Genomic DNA, 20,660 nt, shown 5'->3' on the forward strand with positions numbered 1-20,660 from the left:
TAAATTCTAAGGATTAAAGTCCCAATGTCCTGCAAATACTAACAAGCCTAGGAGGCCCAGAGGTGTGTTGGGGCTTTGTGAAGAAACAAATTTAATTTAAAAAATAAGGAAAATGTGAGGTTTCTTTCTAAGAAAATCTGCTTCAAGGTAAGGAAAAGAAGAAAAGGGACTAAGAAAACATGCAACACCCTGGCTTGTCCCTAGGAGAAGACCAAAGGTGTGTGGGGATGTGAAGCCAGAACTTACAGGACTTCTATTCTGCCTCCTTGCGAAGAAGAAAGACCTTGAGATAAGAGTCATGATGTGGTGGAATACGGTTTTTCCCCAAGGGATCCAGGAAGAGTTGGGGACAGGCTTGGGAAGGGGCCCAGCAGGAGTCAGCTTGCATTTGAATTGACAAAAAATAAACAGACTGAGAAATTTGAAAAGAGCTGTGTCATTTTAATAGCAAAAAAAAAAAAAAAAAAAAGGAAATATGCATGGAGACCATATAAAATATGTGTCTGTATGCATCTCTGAATTGTAGTATGTAATGATGTCTGGTGTTACAGAGCATTATCTAAGCATTAGAAGTAAGAAATTAGGTGGTGGTGATGAACAGAGCTGGTAATTTACATGATTTTCAAAGTGCAAGGCAGTGTGAGGAAGAAGGAGACTAGAATTTATAATTTTAAAATTCTCTTCTACTTGAAATTATACATATAGTTTGCTAGAATTGAGTCCTTCTGGGTAATGAAGAGTGGTTACACACAGGTGACTCAGCAGTGTGCAAGCAAGTTCACTATTTTGGCTTTTTGTATAGACTTAAGATATTTTTGAACTTTGAAAATCTAGAGATTATTATGAATTGTGAAAGAGAGATATCCCTGGAGTCCTTGGAAAGACACAGTGTCTGAGGGTCCTTGCCTGGTCCCACTGTGACACTGATGCTGAGGAGGGCTGGGTAGGCTGCAGCAATGCTGGGGAGGTAGTAGAGTCTGTGAGGCCAGCGCTAACAGAAATAGAAACCATCTTTGCCTGTACATATGGAATTCCCATTATAAAAATGCTTCTTCGGCTTCATTTTGAACTAAAAATAAAAAGGAAGAAAGCATACCCATGGTCTTTACAATTTTAAATGATGAATGTGATAACTTTGGCAGTATACAATGCATTTTATATAAAATGTGGAAGTAATATAAGCAAATCTTTTTTTAAGTTATTTGCAAGTGACTGCTTTGTATGGCTCTACCATCTGAGCCTACTCTTATATGCTATAAACATGAGAGCTAAACCAAATCAGCAGGAGGGAGTTCTTTTCCTCATAAGGAACCATATGCCAGGTAAAATGTGGATAGTCACACCCACCAATGTCTCTCTCCAAGCCCTCTGCTCAGCCAGAACTACAGCTGAACTAATAGCAGAGCTATGAAGACTTTCAGTGACTGCTTTTCACTTGGTGACCCACGTAGCAATATTCCTAGTGGAAAGTGCACTGCATTTGGGGCACATGCTCTCCTTCATGTGATGGAGCTGAAAGCAGCCAGAACACACTGAGTGCAGCATGCTTTCCCACACAAAGGTGCAATCAGTCAAGTCAATGTCAAAGCATCCAACCTGATTTGAACATGTCCCTCCATGGCAATGTTTCTCATAGCTGAAGACATGTGGCTTTTCTGTTGCCTTTGGTAGTTTCATAGTTTAGATAATTTTTATAGTTTAATTTTGATAGCTTATGAAAATAGTAAGAGAATCAGATTCAATAAAGGAATATTTTCTTTGTAATCCTGTGGTTTTTGTCATTACACATGCTATATATACTCTGAGTTAAATGGGGTGTTAGGAATTTAATGATCCACCCAGTATTTTAAGGAGTGTAGATTGAAAACATCTAGTCAAACTTTGTCAATTCTCTTATGAAAACAATTTAAACTGTAATTTGTGCTTTCAAAGTTAGAAAGATCAGCCTTCCTCTTTACAAAAACTATCCTCTAGTATCATAGCTCATCTGCTTTCAATACTCTGGACAAAAAAAAAAACATTCTGATATCAGAACAAAGAGCAAAGTTTCACACAAGGCTTTGACCTCTTCTGGTTTTTATCACTTAGGGCCTGAGCTCAAGTAATGTGTGCTTACTTTTGCTTTAGTTTAAGAGTTGAAGAAACAATAACTTGATTAAAGCCTTAGTATATCACATTTATTATTTACAGGCTAACATACAAGTTTCTAAATAGAATTGCATGAAAAATGATGTATCAAGTAAGTAATAAGCTTACTTGGCATAAAGTAAATACTTAGAAAACGTATGTCTGGGTCCTGATTACAGATTTAGTACTAACATGAATACTAGTGGTTTGTTGCGTCTTAAGCCTCACAAGTGAATGAAATTGCTTTTGATAACCTTATAGAATAATCAGCTTGATATTGCATAATTTATATAATTCAAAAGTTAACGTTTTTATGAAGGACTGAATAATTTTTAATTTTAATTTTATTAATTTATTCATATTACAACTAAATTATCCCATCACTTGTATCCTCCCATTCCTTTCTCCCTCTTGCTTTCACCCTATTCCCCTCCCCTAGGTCTAAGACCAATGAGGACCTCTTCCCCGACTATATGGTCATAGGCTATCAAGTCTCATATTCTTCTTTGAGTGCCATTAGGCCTCCCCACCAAGGCGAGGTGGTCAAATATAGGGCACCAGAGTTCATGTCAGAGTTAGTCCCCGCTCTCCATATAACTGTGGAGTGAATTTTATACAACAGGAGGCATAATGAATTATCAATTGGCTGAATTAAGAACTAAGTTCAGGGATGGCTGAAGAAAACTTAGTTCTTTTTGATAAATAGATATCATGATGTAGACATCACCCTCCATGGAACTTGTAGGGTAAGTGGGCATGACAAGCTCTGACCTGTAGAACACAAGGATGTAGCCAATATAACACGTAGACAGTATTTACACTCAACAGCAGTCAGTGATAGTCATGGATGGTATGCATGGCTTCACCAAAAAAGCTGTAGGTAAAGCGCGAAATGTGAGAGGCTCTGACAGGTGGAATACAGTTCTGGAAAACTGGAAGCCAAGAAGCTCTCTCCAATTCTACACTCTGTTAGTCACCTATACTCAGTAGAAATATGCCTTATGTAATAAGCCCCCCTCCCCGCCACCACCACCACCACTACCACCAGGATAAGACATGGGGGTTAGCAAATGACTCAAAAGTAAAATATGTATAGAAGAAACTGAGTTTTGTTAATTACAGCTGTAAATTAGTGCAGAGTCAAATGGCCTGTTGTATTAAATTTAAATGTTTTAGATATTTTACTATTCTTATTAGCCCAAACATCCCAATAATAACAGTAGTATTTATTTATATATCAAGTTATTAATTTTATGGCCAAAATTCTTTGTAACCATATTATTTCACTACGGCTTCACTCTGTATCCCAGGCTGGCAAACAACTCATATGTACCTCAGGTTGGCTCCTACCTCATGGCAATCCTCCACCTCATCAGCTTCGTGTGTGCTGTGATTACAAGGTGAGAGGTGACTTTGATACAGCTAAGAATACAAATGGGGCATGTCTCCTCATACATTTACTCCCCAGAGAATCTGACTTTAGTTCAGACTGATCCTCACAATAGTGACTGTGTGAGAAACAGATGGTGTACATTTTTGAAGATGCCAGTACTAACTCAGGCCTGGGCTTGGAGACTGGGGTCAATACCCTGTGCTGAAATTCCCTCATCTTCTTAATGTCTCAAACACCTTCTACTAAGTACTCTCTGAGCAGCTAGATGGGTGTTTTCCTTACTTTGGGTGGAACAATAAATAAATATGTCCCATGGAAATGAATGAGGAAAGATGGCCCAAAGAGACCATGGACATGTTGTCATTACCTAATAGAAACTTTAAAGCAAGAACTCAAAAAATGGTCCAAGGAATTTCAGACACTCTTGAAACAAGTGGGGGAGGGGAGGAAGCATCACTGTAGAAAGAAAAGAAAAATCATTATTGTCTCTATTAATTGTATAAAATGATGTTCATCATTACTTCTTCACACATGTATACAATGCCCTTAAATCATATTCAATCCCATGGTTCCCTTTCCTCTTCCCAGTCTACCTTCTATTTAACTTCTTTTTTAAAAATCTAGATTTAAAGCAAAAGCCACATTGATGGACTAAAGTCAGGGGAACAGTGAAGAGACCAGAGAGAATCATTGCCATCTAAGGAAGAGTACTAGAAACTGCTCAACTGGAGCAAAAGAAAGTAGATGTGAAGTCAGATATGGATCGTATCCTCAGGACCTGTGGATCCCAAACAAACAAAACTCTAACATCACATAGAGTCTAGGAAGGGGAAAGCTAAGTGAAGTTGAGAAAGTATTCTAAAATATAATGACGACATTTTCCTTCAAACTTGGCAAAATATATCCTCCCCCTCCCCAGAGATTCAAAATATGAAATGTAGCTGAAACAGGACTGAATTCTATAGAAGTACACCCCAGAAGTACATCAGCACCAAAGTTCTGCAAAGGAAGGTCAAAGATTAATGTTGAAGCTGTGGGAATTGACATTTTACCTGTGGAAGAAAAATCAGTGCAAGAAACCTGGAAAAGAAGAAAACATCCCCAGGTTTTTAAAGGCCAGAAGAAGGGCTATGCCTCAAGTTGTGTCTCTGGGTAAATTCTTTTCCAAATATCAATACACTGTCAGATGGAGGACTGCAGATGTAATGTGTCACTAAGAGTCTCCTTCTAGAGTGTTAAAAGGAAGTTTTGAATAGCCACGTTCTTGTTCTATTAAAGAATGACATGTCTCCAACTCTTCCTGGTGTATGCAAATGGGATAAGAGCTTAAAGAACTGTCTATGCATTTCCAGAAATGTGTTATAGTTAAGAAATGGTTTAAGAGCCATTTAACAAATTTTAAAATGATCTCCTCTTTCTGTCCTTTAGTTCCTATGACATAAAAACAGATTTATTTTTTTCATTCTTGAAATAACATATTTGAATTATAATGTTGTGACAACCATGGTAATATTCTACTTGTAGAACTAGCCAGTAAACCTGTCTATAATATAAATTCTTCAAATAACCTCCCTTAGCTAATGTCTGCAACAACAATGAAATCATTTTGAATCTACAGGGGCCAATTTGCACTGCACAGGGTTTAGAGCTTCCTGGCTATAATTAGAACATGGTGGCTGGTCTAGATGAGTTTTGGTTACTATAGCAACTCCATATGCAACCTTCATCTGCTGACCAGTGAGCTATGCCATGTATCTGCTGTAAATTACTCATTAGTCATTTATTTTTTGTTTCAACAACAATTCCAAACTGGCCATGTCAGGAACTCATATTTTTGCAATTATCGAGAAAACAGACCAGAGAGAATAGAACACACATTGTCTGTACCCTTATCCCCTTCAGGCTTGTTTCTGCTCAGGCAAAATCTGAACATTTGTCTAAACTATTGTTAACATTATTTTGCATTTTCTGTTTTTTTTTTTTAACAACAGAAAATGGAAAATGTATTTTCTTCTGTTTAAAGTATTCCAAATTATTATTATAAGATCTCTTTTACTTTCAGAAGAGATGACTTAAAAAAACATCATCTGCATGGTTTTACTACTTTAAATTTTAATAATTAATATATTAAGTGTACTTAAGCTCAATTGTAGGTTCAAATTCAGTTATCATTTTTGGCAGATTTTGTTCTTTTACAAGTTTACACATGTGCACTGTGGATTCTATACCCACTTTCCTTCCGCTCCTACCAGCCCCTCTTTTCCTACAAACCTCTTTCCTCTACGTGTCTTGGTATTTGTTCAGCGTTATACAGAGTTTGAATGGGGTCATGGGTCAGGCCAATTTTAGAACTAATATCAGTGGTTTTTAAGGCACTGAGTGCCATCTGAGACTTACAAAGAAATCTGGCCATTTTTTCCCATCACTATATCTACATTCACCGAAAGCTAAGAGCTCACAAGCTTATATCCCTGAGGGCACTGTGTCAATACCCTAAGTATATGCGTAGCTTCACACAGAATATCTTACCAAAGTCATTGATGTTATGTAAATGCTCAGCACAGCAACGAATATTTCAGCATCCATCTGAGAGAGCTTTGAGTCGGCACAGGACTTAACAGACCTATTATTTACCTAAAACAAACCTGTCCTTTACAGTCTGCTTTCTCTATATAGTCTTTAAAAAATGAGACATTTGGCTTTTAAGATAAACATACATAAATCATACACAAGGCACAGCAGCACACATCTGTAATCCCTGCTGCTCTGAGGAGACTGAGCCAAGAAACCAGGAGATGAAGGTCAGCCTACTCAACCCAGCGAGATTACTTCAAAAACTAAAATTACTTATTATGGAAATTGGATTTTAATCTTTTTAGCACATTAAGTTACAATATCGTAGTGACAGAGTGCTTACCAGATGAGTAAAAATTTGACACTTGAAAGTAGAAATAAGGGGTTGCAGGATAAGGATACTGTGATCAATACAGACAGGAATTTGCCTTTAGAACAAGTTGTCTTTTAGTATCAACTATGTTGGCCAATTTCAAAATAAATTCTGGGTTCTAGAGGTTAGCACAGGTGATACTCAGAGCCTGATAGAGCCTTGTAATATATGTAAATATAAAATGTAAGCTCAGAGATACACGATAGCTGTATCTCTATGGTCACAGTCAGGTGCAAAGGAAACCCCAGTTCCCTAAATCCCAAAAAGAGTCTAGAAATGAGCTCGACCTGAACTATAAGATTTTCAGTGGTCAGAGAAAAGTCACTATTCCAAATGAACCGGGGAAACTAGTTCTCACCTACAAAAAGAAGTCATTTGGGGATAGCTGAACTGCCCTTTGGAAGTTTTGACTGTTTGTGCAACTTGTCTCAGGTTAGAGTTCATATCACCAACTGTGTAAAAAGATACAACCACAACAGCACTTTAAGACATGGTAAGCTCCTTCCAAGTCAAAACCTAACCTCAGTATTAAGAGCAGTGACACTCCTGGAGACAGCTGGAGACAGACGTCGCTGTAATGATTTAAGCTCCTTCCCTTAGGGCACCGCATTCTTAAGTCAAAAGGGCATCCTTAGCCTACCAGAAAAAGGAGCATCTGACAAACGAGGTGGTGCCACAATTCTGATGGAGTCATTGATCATTTCCAATTAATTCCTGAGGAAAAATCAATGGTTGTTTCCTAGAGCGTTTACATCAATTAAGCTGGGTCAATAAGGAATATTTTATATGCACAATTTTTAGGAGAGGGGTCATTCTGTTACCTGCTCCTACTTTTGAACTTTGACATAAGCATCAGTGTCAAAAACATGACAGCAAACAATAGTAAAGTTGAGAATTTATCTTCAGCCAACAAAATCCTTTTTAGAGAGATGTCAGGGATCTTCTACTGTCACCCAGACTAGCCTGGATTTCATATGCAGCTCAGACTGGCCGGCCTGAACTCACTATGTAGCCCAGGCTACCCCGAGACATGGTCATGGCATAGATGAATGCTGATTCAACTCTGAGGCAGTTAAGTAGCTCTGGGAGGATTTTTAAGGCTGCTGAGTTGAAATCTGAGAAAGTCACCACATAGTGGGACTTAATTCTTGTACAATCTATTCTACTTAAACCATTTCTAAAATGGGTTACACTTCTTAGGCAGTCGCCCCTCTTGATGATGCTCTATTTCCATTCATGCCAGTATAGCGATCAGCTACCTATGAATGTCAGTTGCAGTCTGAGGGATCCTGGATGCTCAAGGAGAAACATGTCAGAAATGGCCTTGTTCCCACTGAGCATGGTGTCCCTAAGACACACATACAGAGTATAGCCACTCATGCACCAGAGTCAAGGCAGGCAGCAAGATCACCTGCTACCCTTCGGACCTCCATACACCCAAACAGCTGGAAGGATGCTGGGTATGTGTGGACTCTTCTTGAGTTAATCTTCCCAGGGGATTCCTTCAGAGGCCCGTCCAGGGGCCTGTCTCCTAGTTGATTACATATCAAATCAGGCAGACAACCAAGATTTATAACCCAAGAAAATCAACTCAAAACGAACCCAAAAGTCAGAGTGAAACACTACAAAATACACAAAGAAACAAAGTCCCATCAACACAGTAGGGTTTGCTCTCATATCATCTCAAGGGGCTTCAGACTCTGAGATGCAATGCAGACTATAAAAAACAAAACAAAACAAAACAAAACAAAACAAACAAAACACTGAGTGGATGGATACTCTTACAGATAATCCACATAAGTGGACAGTTCACAGCTAAATGTAACTCCAACTCTAGGTGACACAGTCTCCAACTGCATTTATACTCTTATGCAAACAAACATCTACATAAGAGCGATGTGAGATATGTGACAGACACATAGACACACAGACACACACACATACATGCCAGGCAGATCTTGCAGGAAGGAAGCCAAATAAAATTTTGGACAAGTGATATTTAAATATTAAGGCCCTGTATTCCCAAGTCTATATTAGTTAGTATTACAGGCACTGTTGATATCACTTAGATACTCATACCCCAAAATAATCATTTCAAAAAATCAGAGGCACATAAAAAGAAAAGCATTATTTCTTCCCTGATAGTAGCTGGGCAGGTAACCAGCCTCTCCTGGTCCCAGGTAACTCACTGCAGCACACTGACTTCATCCTATTAAAGGGAAAATCTGATGTAGGTCCTACTTCTTCTTCTTCACATGGTTCCCCAAAGCAGTGTAATATGTAACAGACATACTCAACTGTAGAGGAATTAGGAAAACTTATTCCCAAGGCGGGGCAGTAATTAGCAGGTAAAACCTGGGGCAGAATATCAGTACAGGGGAATGGTGGAGATGCAGATGCTGAACCAAGGATCAGTATAAAATAGGGAAAAGACCACTTATAGAGGAACTGCAGCCTAAGGACACCTTTCTTTACCAACAAGGAAAAGGAGACAAAAGAATTGACACACTGCATGATGACCAAACATCATGTGCACAGCAAAACCATCTTCCAACAAGAACGAGTCAGGCATTTGTAGATATACATTAAAATGTTTATCACCATGACATGTTTCCCAAAAGAATCCTAAAAACAAAACAAATAAGCAAAACCTAGTAAGTAAATGAATGGAAACACAATTGTAGAACTCGCAAAATCATATGAAATGGAACTGTTAAGACTAAGAAATTCAAGATGGATTTTATTACATGAAACTTTGGTTTCTCTTACAACAAACAAAAGTAGAACAGCCCAAAATAAACTGCAAGTGAGAGGCATCAGGATTCAAAAGCATGGAAACAGGAAGACAGAATTTAGCTATATGTGCTGCTCACGCCTATAATCTCAACATTTAGGAGGCTGAGGCAGGAGAATTCCCCAGGAGTCTGAGGCTAGCACACAGTAACAGGCCATACTGAGTGAGACCTTAAAATAGCAAAATAGAACTACAGTGTGGCTTGGCTGTCATGCCTTTTTGCACAAAGCAATCCAAGTCAGAACACAGTAGATATAAGACGGTTTACACAGCTCAGTGCTAGAAAAAGGAATCTGACCAAAGGAAGATAAAAAGTCGATACTGTTCACCTCGGGCAATCTTAGTCATTTACACTCAGGTTCTAAGGCAAAATTAAAATTCTACCTTATGTATCCTTTTCCTCTAGTCTCATTTCTAGAATTGGAAGTTAATTTTTTGAGTTATGGATATTTACCAAAAACTCTTACTTTGAATTACCTCAAACATGGAGAAAGTATGTTGATCCTTGGAAAGTATTTTGCAAGTTTTTTACTAACAAAATCAGTTATTTAGAACATTCAAGCAGACAAAGTTGGGCTACTTATTTTTTCGAGACAGGGTTTCTCTTTGGGTAGCCCTGGCTGTCCTGGAACTTGCATTTTAGATCAGGCTGGCCTCAAACTCTGAGACCTGCCTTCTTCTGACTGCTGAGTGCTGGGATTAAAGGGCTGTGCCATCACTACCTGGTGAAGGTGGATTTTTAATCACAAAACAAACACCCCAAAAAGTCTCCATCCAACAACCAGGAGGGAAACCAGAGTGAGATATTTAAACACCTTAGTGATTGACACCGGGTCAGAACTATTAACTTGATAAACAGCAGAAGGGTCCTCAAATCTCTGACTCACTAGTTTGTGCCTTTGTCATCCAATCCAAATGCTCACAGTGATGCACTTACACTTACTGGGCTCTAAACACTTAGTGTGTACTCAAGAAATGCGCTAAACTAATATGCTGTTATTCTGACTTTCACAGTGACTTGTACAGATGAGGAGCAACACTTTTCCAAACAGCTTAACTTTTATGAACATTGAAGACCGTAAACAGGTTAAGGAAAGCAAGGCTAAGGCTTAAATAAACTCTAGCCCAGTCAGCTTTGAAACTAACATCTGACGCTAAAGAAATTAACATGTTGCTACTTAAACAAAACTTTTCACTACTGAAGTGTCAGGAAACACGAAAAGGAAAGCAATCATAGGGATTAAAAAGTGACCTTCTTGGAAAATTTAAAGCTGCTTTTTCTTTTAAAGATGCATGTTTTTTGGTATTCTTACAAATTAGCCGTAAAGAAAACAAGCTGAAAACTCCATGACCTTACAATTATTTCCAAGAGTGGAGATATGGCTCAACGGTGACACTAACATGGGCAAGGTCCTGGATATATAAACTGAATGGAATCAACACGATTTCCAGTATCTAGAAAACTCAGACATCACTTAAAAATATTTATTATTTGTATTATGAACCACTTAAAACTGGAACCTAATTAATTAGGTTTTGGGAACATGTACTACGGGGCAGTGGTTAGAACACCAACATTTTGTAAACTGTATAGTCAATGCTCTCAGAGGCTCAGTTGAGGAGTATGCTTGCTGTTCCCTCCATGGGAGCGGTCTGTCCAGATGCTCTGCCTGGGCCCTGAGAACCTCACCCCTCTTGTTTCCATACTCAAGCACCAGCAGACAGGACCAGCAGGAGGTCTGTCCAGATGCTCATTCCGGGAACCTCGAAATCTCCATCAAGCTCCTTGCAGGAGCGCAGTTTTGACAACACCTCTTCCTGCAGGGATGGTTGTTCCTGGCACAAGCTCTTCAGCTTTAGGCAAAGCTCCTCCCAGGGCCCGTCCTCTGGCTGCTCGGGAACCCAGGCGCCCTTCTGCAGGTCATAGCGCAGCCGCCTGGCCCAGGCTGTGAGCAGGTCCAAGTAGGCTCGAGACAGTGCTGGGTGGTGGCCCGCCACGGAGGCCAGGCGCTCAGCGGGCAGCTGGCGGCAGAAAACAGCCAAGACCTCGGGGCTTTCTAGGAGCCAGCGCAGCAGTTTCTGTGTGTCATCCGCACCCGCAGGGTCCAGGGCAGCCTCGGGCAGCAGCGCTTCGCCCACCACGCTGAGCACGTGCTCCCGGGGCCCACGGGCCCACAGCGTCTCAAGGAGCTTGCGTGCTGCCGTGGAGTCAGCCCCGCCCTGCTCGCGCAGGCGCGCGAACAGCAACTCCGCGTGCGTGCGCAGCAGCGCGGCCCTGGGCGCGTCCCCGCCGAGGCGGGAGAGCAGGTGTAGCGCGCTCCCCCGGCGAGCCAGGAGGGCCAAGCGCGACTGCGGCAGGTCGTCTTCTTTGTCCGCGGCAGGGCCCGGGAAGAGCAAGCTCGGCAGTGCGTGGGCGGCGGCGGGCGCGAGCGCGCGGTTCCGCAGCAGGCGGAGAGCGAGCCGCGCGTCCCCAGACTCCAGGGCAGCGAAGCTGCGCAGCCCCAGTGGCCCGCCCAGCGCATGGAGCCGCCTTTCGATCGCCTCCCGCGCGCGTCCGCGGCCCGCGAAGCGTCGGTACACGTGGAGCAGATAACGCGCCCACTGCAGCGCCCTGCGCACGGTCGCCGCATCCCACGTGCGCACCAGCGTCCCGCACGACACGGCCAGCAGGTCTGAGAAATGCTCCAGATTCTGCACGAGCGGCTCCATGGTGGCTGCTTCCACCCTGATCCTCCAGGACGCGAACTGATTGGGCGTGCGCTCGAGGGCCCGCCTCTCTATTGCCTGCCATTGGGCGATTCCCGTGTCAGTCTCGCAACAGCGTTTCCGGGTCCATTGGCGCTGGAAATGAACTGGTGGGGAGTTGCTAGCTTCCACGCTGGGCCTGTGAGAGAAAGCGTGAGTGGATGTTCGTGCGCAAGGCCTTTACGTGCCCCTTTGCTTTGAAAATGCCCGTGGTAGACACGTTGGACGCTTCCCTGGAAAGGCTTGACGAACATCGTAATTAGCAGTGGTCCTGTGCTCTGCATGGGAGCCCAAAGCTCTTAAATGGCCCATTTTCCTGGTACCTGTGTACCTCATACACTGGGCAAGCCGGCTACCACAGAGCTGCATGCCCAGGCTTTTTTCCCTTTTTACTCATTTAACTTAACTGATTCTGAGGAAACCTCTCACAAATTTGTGCAGGTAGCCTTTCAGTGTGCAATCCTCTTGCCTCTACTAACCTAGTAACTGTCATTACTGCCCTGAAAGTTTAAGCTCAAACTAACCCTGTTATTTATGTCAGACTCTGCAAAAATCTGGGCTTTCTTATCAGAGCATAAAGTTAGACCGGTTTTGTTTAGTTTTTATCCATGAGCCCAGGCTATATTGTTTGGTCTTGTGATTTTTTTTCTCCCTAACTCTATGATGGGTGTTTTAGGAATTAGAACCAGTGGAGCAACCCACCTTTTAGCTGAAGTCAGGTGGTATAGAGTATTGAGTACAGGACTAAAGCAATACATGCTATCCTGCTCCACAGGAAAACGATAACATTCCATTTAGAGAGACTTTGACTAACAGCCTCCTATCTGGTAGACAAGAGTCACTAGACCTTGGGTATTTGGGAACGCCCCATTAAACCCTCTTTCAACCGAATGCCCACAGGGATACACTCTGAAAAAGCCCTGGGGCCATAGGAACCGTTAATAAGCCTTATGTTGCCAGAGTGAAAACCAGATGTAAAAAAGGATGAGGAAGAAGTCCTAAACCATTGTCTTTTCCAGGTCACTGGTACAGGGCACAGAAATCTCACCAGCTCCATGCTCTCTGCTACCTCCTCACACCTGATTCTATGTTAAATCTCAGCCCCACAGTGAGTATTTATTTCACAGTGACATTTTTATTAAGTAGATATGCATGCCTATGATGGTTTCCCATTGGAAGAAGGCACTATTTTGGAGTTGGAACCAATATTCCATTTAAGTTGGCAAAAATTCATCTAAAGGTTGAGTGATGGTAAGTAAGGTTAATTTCCAGAAACCTATGCACTTGTGGCAGAAATTAGGACTCCTGACCCACTGAAGTATAGTCCAAATCAGATTCTGTGAGTTTAAAAAATTACAAGTATATTTTTAAAGAGCAGCTGGAAATGGGTAGGAGAGTGCTGGGAGATTTTGTGCACTGATCTTTGATTTAGGCCACAAAAGGACACTTGCACCATCAAGGGATAGTGGCAAATCAAGTGAGAGGAATCACAAAAGTTAAAATGTCACTGTGAGATGTGTATCCCATGCGCTGGCAATGCCAGAACATCCTTCCACTTGCTGCTTACGCTCTACAAATTCCTGCTATGTAGGAAGCCCAGTATTAGAAAACTTTTATTAAAATAGCAGTTTGTTCAAACCACAGGAGCTGAGCAACATAAACAACTAAGAGAGAAAAGATGCTTTCACAAGGCTCCCACTTCAGAGGGCTCTGGAGAGGATGGCGATCGTATATGTAGCACTGGTGCGGATTTTTGTTGCTGACTCAATGTGTATTCTGTGGTGTTTCTCTAAGAGACATCCTCCGTAGGCTCTGGTATTTGATTGCGAGGTCAGTAGTTGATAACACTTTTCGAGAAGGTGTAAGAGGTGAGGCTCTGCCGGGGAGAGTGTGTGATTAGGATGGGCTTTGAGAGCGTAATGCCTCACCTCCTTCCAGTTTCATCTTTTCCTGTTTCATGTTTGTAGGCGATCAGCTTCCTGCTTCTGCTGCCATGCTTGTCTCCTGTTAACCTTGCCTCTGGCCGTAATGGACTCCTGTCCCCCTGGAACCCTGGAGCCGTAAGCTTAAATAAACTCTTCTGTAAGTTGTCCTGGTCATGATGTTTTATCATAGCATCAGAAAGAAACTAATGCGCATATTCCATTACTGACATCATGCTTTGGGATATTGGCGCTAGCTCAGTTCCACAGGCAGGGTCAGAGAAGGCGAACCGATCACATTAACGAAACCTGTTTTAATTATCAATTAGTCTAGAAGTCTAGCCTTAAGCGTCTCTCTACATAGCGTTTTCTACTAACTAAAATAAGTGCAGTAATGGCCGGAGGAAGTAACTGCCATCATTTAGACCTAAGGGATTCAGAAAATTTTTCTTATTCTAAAGTCTGTAGTGAGTCGAAGCTGAACACCAGGCATGTTCATGAGACTTTCTCTCTCGACAAGAAAATTTGAACGTACACTCCTTAAGCTGAATCGGCTTCCAAGTGTGGAACTCTCTATATTTCAAATTGCATTTGATAATTTTGAGGTTTTTTTTTTTTTAATTTATTTAATTTAAAGGTACCTAGCTAATACAAGCCCTGTCTTATAATGTGTGGCTAATAAACTGGGGCTGATTTGAGTTTGTTAATATGTACTTCTTCAGTGTAGAGGCCTTGGCATGGTCTCCTTCCAGGTCTACTCTTTGCAAATACAGAACAGCAACCATCGGCATTCTGGTGGGCAGTAGGAGAGGAGACTTTATCAAAGAGAGATGCAGTTGGCTCCTGTACTGTTTGCTCTTGCTGCTATGCTGCTCATTAAACACTGTTCAACAGAATATTTTGATTTGAGGTTTTGGGTTGATATTATTTCTTACCGGGTATAGTTTGGAGGCTTGCTTTAAGATATGCGATAACCAAGATAGGCAATAACCAATTGTATAGCCGAGAGGCCAGTGAAAGCAAGTCTATCTGGTATCTGCTCTTGTCACTCTGTGCAGTGCTGCCCACTCATCCTGCCTTACCCACAGCTTTGTTTTACACAGTTCTAGCTACCCACAGCCACCCATGGTCTGAAACAATTGAATGGATAAATTCCAGAAATAGACAGTACATTTTAATTAGATCTACTTTTAAGAGTGTGGGAAAATTTCTGCACCATTCTGCTTTGTCCTATCAAGGACGGAAATCATCCTTCTAACCAGTGTGCCCACCTGCCCCCATCACAGTCAGTCACTTAAGTGCTGCCTTTGTTGGAATGTGAAAGATCCCCCATATGGATCTTGTGTTTTGTTTGAATACTTTGTCACCAGTGGAGGGTGACAGAAGGTGAGGTGATGTTATCTACCTTAACACAATGATCTCCAGTCCCCTCTGCTTTCCTGAAAAACACCATAATCCAAATGACAGACATCTTGGCTCAATCAACATCACACATGGATAAGACCTTTTAGCAGAAGGAAAAGCAACCTTTAGGTGGTCAAGCCTTCCTGAAGGAAATTACTCGGTGGCCCTTGAGATCTTAAAACTTGGCCCTAGGTGCTTGTCTGCTCTGTTGTTCCTGACTGCTGACAGTGTGACCAACTGCCTCAGGCCTCTGCCCTGAAGCCTTCCCCACCATGACGGTTAGAGCTGCACCAACACTGAAATCCGTGCTAAGAAAAGTTTGCTTGGGTTTGAAATTCATCCACATTGAAACAGTACCATTTAGCTTCACAAATGCTTTCAAGGGGACCAGAAAGAAGTTTGATGTAAGTGGAATCACATGTGTCTTAAATTCTGAATGCCATTAGACAAACAGTGCTGCTAGTGCTGTCATTTCTGGTTACTGATGATTCTCAAAAATATGAAGTGATTTTTTGTTGTTGTTGTTCTGTTTTTGTTGCATGGGGGGAATAATAGATACTTTATGTTCTGGAGCCATTTGAGTGACAATGGTCCAGGAACACACGTTTCAATAATCACAAATTCCCTGTTCTAATGTGAAAGCACATTCATTAAGTTTTTTATAGTTTCACAGAATAAAGAATAAAAGCAAATTTAAAATAGATTGGTAGGTATGTCAGAGAGGCAGGTTCAGTGAGATGAGGCAAAGTCTCCTATAGGCTCAAGTTGCTTTCTGAGCTTTTGGCCTAGTGGAAGTGAGTGCTCTGCTAAGTAATAGGTTCTGAAAACATGGACAAGAGCTGATAGAACTGTGAACAGATCTCCTGAACAGAAGCTGTGTCTGCAGAGATTGACTGACTACAATGTCAGTGCTGTGGAGAGACCTGAATGGTACAGGTTCAGAGGCTGATTACCTTCTCCTGGGATAGATTTAGCTCTCCCAAATAGCTATTCCTGGTCTACCTCTGTGAACTCCATCAAAAAGTCATCATCAGGAAATATGAATGATCTGCTCAAACTTAAAAAATCAATATTTTTAAAAAGTATACTTTTAGAGCCCAGGGATATAGTGCAGGGAGTAAAAACTCTTCTGTGCCAGCATGAGGACATAAGGTTGAGTCCTTAGTAAAAAATAGGCATGGCTATGCATGCCTTCAACACAGATATTGGGGTGGAGCGAACAGGTGATCTCAGGAGCTTATTGACCTAGCAAAAGAAAATGTGATCTTTTAATTCAGTAAGAAATCTTGACTCAAGGCAGTAATGGGAAGTTTGAGAAAGATACCCAACAACTTCCTCCTACCTCTACATGTGTACACATGGGTATATCTATCTGTACACTTAACACTCATTCACCAAACAATGTGTACATACACACACACACACACACACAATGTGCACATATGAATAAAGCATACATTAAAAATAGTTTTAAGTCTTGGGAATTTTTATATAAATTTCCATTTAAAAGCTTCATTCTACGTTCTTATTCATGTTTGATGTGGAATCAGCCAAGATGTCTGCCATCTGGATTATGTCATTTTCAGGAAAGTAGATGGGACTGAAGATCATCATGTTAAGCTAAACATATCAAACTCAGCTTAGAAAGGTACATATTGCCTGTTTTCCCTACTGTGCAGACTCTAGATTAAAGAACTACATAAATATGTTCTATATAACATGAAGGTAGAAGGGCATTTGTTTAGGAGAGCCGTGCTATGGTTTGATTCGAATTGTCTTCCATTGCCCATCCCGGTAGGTAGCTCTATTCGCGGAGGTTTTAGAACCTTTAGGAAGTGGCGCCTTGCTGGAAGAAGAATTAAATCTGAGCTGGGGAGAGCTTTGAAGGTTTGTAACCTCTCTAGCTTCCTGTTCCTTTTCTCTGCTTCCTGTGTGCTGTTGAAATGTGAGCAGCCAGCTTCCTGCTGTGATGGACTCTACCCCTCTGACACCAAAGGCCAGGTTAAACTCTCTTTTCCGTATGTTGTGTAGGTCATGGTATTTTACTGCAGCAGCAGAAAGGTAACTAATGCAGATAGTAGGGACCAGTGAGAGGAAGGACATGGGAGGGTGATGGATGGTGAACATACAGGAAGTAAAAGAGATAGGTGATGATAGTGTCCTAATGAGCCTATTGTTTCGTAGCCACCTAAAATCATTTTATTATTCTACAGAGTTTTCTTTTTTCCCCCTTAATCCTAGTACTTCTTATATGCCTCTCAAATGTTCCTTACTGAGTGTCTCTTGTCTGGATGTGAAAAGCCTGGAAACATTGCTCTAACATAAGCCAGAAGCCACACCACATGGAAATGGAAAGTACATTGTGTTTCAGATAATCTGATATAGGTTTTTGTAGATAGAAGGGGAGAAAATTAACCACTTTCCTTCCTTTTTGCCAATATATGTGCCCCCTGCCTCCTCCTGTCTGAGCAAACAAGCAAGAGGACCACAGGTGGGCTCTGCCTGCTGAGACTGCAGGCCATTCCCTCTGGCAGTCCTCTGGGCTCCCTGTGTGTGCTCCCATGCCTTGTGGAGTGCTTTTACCTTGCCCAGAGTCTTGTAAATGTCCTACTGTTTAATTATTTTCACAATTTCTCATGAATCTGCCCTTATTTTCTGACAAGACCTCAGCAGGTACAGATGCCCAAGTTCTCAGCCATTTTTATAAGTCATGTGAATTTGTGAGTCATAGCATTTTCTATCAGCATTCATCAACACAGTGATGAGTACTTTAATGAATGTGTTTTCGGAGACCTACCATTGACATGTGTGCTGTCAGTCTGTGGCAAAGTCATCATTACGACGATTTTATGATCAGCACTGTGAAATCATCCCATGATGCAATTAGTTAATTACAGGTGAAAAAGCCTTCTGTAGCAGTGTGGGCATGGTGGAGTGTTGGAACATGAACCCAGGTAGTGAAGACCTTAGAATACCTTTTGCACATTTAATTTTCCTGTTATACTTAATGACTTTTTCTTTCTTTCTCATTTGCTTGCTTGCTTTTTCCCCCATTGATGGTTGAGTAAGACAAAAAAAAAAAAAAAAAAAAAAAAAGAAGCATTTTAAAAATGAGTTGTTTTGAATTGGAAGTAGGATTTCATATACCTATGTGACACTCTCTGTGTGCCTTCATTGTTGTCCAGTGGTTATTGTATGCTGCTTGAATGAGCACCTGCCAGGAGTTTTTGTTTCTGGTTCAATAACTTTTAAGTGTCTGTTACATTTTCAAGTCTCCAAAACTTTTATGTGGATTCTTTAGGCACATTTTTTTCATTATTTCTCAGCCTTCTTTTTTTCTGGGTGGCTAAAATTTCCAGACATATAGCCTAAAATGTCCTAAGAGATTATATATATGTGTATATTTCAAAGCAAATAGAAATTGAAAAGAGCATGTACACACACACACACAAACTCACGTTAATTCACCTTTTCACAATGATAGATGAACATAATTTTTCTAATTAGTCGTTCACAAAATAGCAAATACAGTAAGAAGTTGTCATGAAAGTTGCTGGATTTAATTACTTCCAGACCTAATCTGGGTTCTGAGATTGGCCTGGTCTGCTAATAGCATTACTGTCAAGGAATGTTCTCACCAGAGATTCCTGGTATTTCAAAATAAACTGCCTGAAACCAGCCAACAAGTGATTAAAATAAAATTTACAATATTGCAGATGCATTTCATTGGAGGGTAACATTCTTATAGAATTATTTCTTTGCTAATTGACAATATTTAAGTATAAGAGATACTCTCAAAAAAATTAAATGTTTGCAATAAAAAGGGAAAACAGTTCTAAGGGATGCTGCAGAGAGTATCCTGTAACATTTGAAGCAGATGGTCCATGTGAAGGCAGAGAAAAGCATTTGAGCCATGTGTTGAATACTGCATCCCATTTTTTTTTTTTTTTTTAAGGCAAGGTTAACCCAGGTGGCCTGAAGATTCTGACTCTGATGCCTCTGCTGCCCTAGTGTTAGCACTATAGGTGTGTGCCACTCGGCCATGCCCAGCTTAGCCTGCTTAGTTGATGTGTGATACCACATAAACTCTTTAAGACATTTTCTCTTAGGACAGTGTGAGCTCCTTGTCAGCAGGGATCTAACCCTTGCCTTTATATAGTGAGTGCCTGGCACAACAAAGCTGGGTGAGTGAGGGAATGATCAGACCATGCCTAAGAGGAAATGAAACAGGGGAGATGGAGAAAAGTCTACTGTGTTCTGATTCTCTGTTTTGAAGGATGGCACTATCATTACTGCAGGGGTTTGCTGTATAAAATGGAGGTAATTAGTCATCAGACAGTACACCATTTTATAAGTCTTATTTTATGTGACCCTTAAGACATGCCTGTCAGAAGGTGGCATACTTAATCCCTCTTTGTAGATAAAGTTTAGCAAAGGAGCTAGAGCTCAAACCCCATTTTGTGTATTTCCAAATTTGGTCTTCAATTCATGATGTCAAGGGCTGTGACCACCATGACTAGTGCAAGGTATTTCTTCTACTTCTTGACATCCTTGGCAGGGGTAGTGGCTGACAGAGTTTCATTGCAAATGACTCTAAATGCCAGTGGTTACTGGTCACAGCAGGTGGGCAATGGTTTCTTTATCAAAGATCCACTGCCCTCCCCACTTTCCTGTGAAGCTCCCTCACTTTAGGTTTAGAGTTCTACTCTTTTCAGTATTTTTCCTGGTCTACTAGTTGGTGCAACAAATACCAAATTAACTCATTTTAAAAGTCCCTACTCCAAATGTATTGTGTAAGTCAGCAGTGGGGAAGGGTTCTACGTTTGGGAAATGTCTGAGTTCCTATAATGGAAATGTTTCTCATAATTTGATAATGGAATTTTTTAAATCATTATAAGTGGTCTGTCCCATAACCAAAAGGGAGCTGGTTTAATGTCGTCATGAATGAGAGTTTCAGGAAACATGAGAGAGAAGAAAACTAGCTCATACTGTCACTTGTTCTATCAATAAAGATGTAAAGTTAATAATTATGTTATTTCCACCAAGAGGCTTAGATGCCTCTTCATGCCCCTTCCACTGTGCAACATCTTCCTTGATTCAGAAACCCAGAGGTTCTGTGCTTCACTTATTCATGCAGCCAACTGTTCAACAAGCTCACATTGGATACCATGGTAAAGACATATTGAATCATACAGTCTCATACCCACTTTCTCTTGTAGTTTTCGTTCTCTAGCCGTCATCCCTGCTTCCTCAAACTCATAGTTTAGTAGATGAGATAGATGGAAAAATCAAAGAAAATGTTAAGTTCTCAGAGGAGACACGAGACAA

General features: G+C 41.1%; 2 protein-coding genes across 2 annotated transcripts in view; one reads left to right on the forward strand and one right to left on the reverse strand.

Moving 5' to 3' along the window:
* Positions 1–10,863: 10,863 nt before the first annotated feature.
* On the reverse strand, positions 10,864–11,985 carry Fancf (FA complementation group F). The gene has a single exon (XM_051148619.1). It carries the CDS (start codon positions 11,968–11,970, stop codon positions 10,969–10,971), a length of 1,002 nt encoding a protein of 333 aa, XP_051004576.1. The 5' UTR covers positions 11,971–11,985; the 3' UTR covers positions 10,864–10,968.
* Positions 11,986–14,006: 2,021 nt separating this feature from the next.
* Gas2 (growth arrest specific 2) overlaps positions 14,007–20,660 on the forward strand; it is a 130,807-nt gene continuing 124,153 nt past the window's right edge. Inside the window, exon 1 of the mRNA XM_051148620.1 lies at positions 14,007–14,088. The gene's annotated coding sequence lies outside the window, so the exon portion shown is untranslated. The remainder of the gene's footprint in view (positions 14,089–20,660) is intronic.

This window comes from Acomys russatus, chromosome 7 (assembly GCF_903995435.1).
Source record: "Acomys russatus chromosome 7, mAcoRus1.1, whole genome shotgun sequence".
NCBI lineage: Eukaryota > Metazoa > Chordata > Mammalia > Rodentia > Muridae > Acomys > Acomys russatus.

What these genes read in the sequence shown, in the direction of transcription:
- Fancf (XM_051148619.1), bottom strand. Translation starts at nt 11,970, where the DNA reads ATGGAGCCGCTCGTGCAGAATCTGGAGCATTTCTCAGACCTGCTGGCC.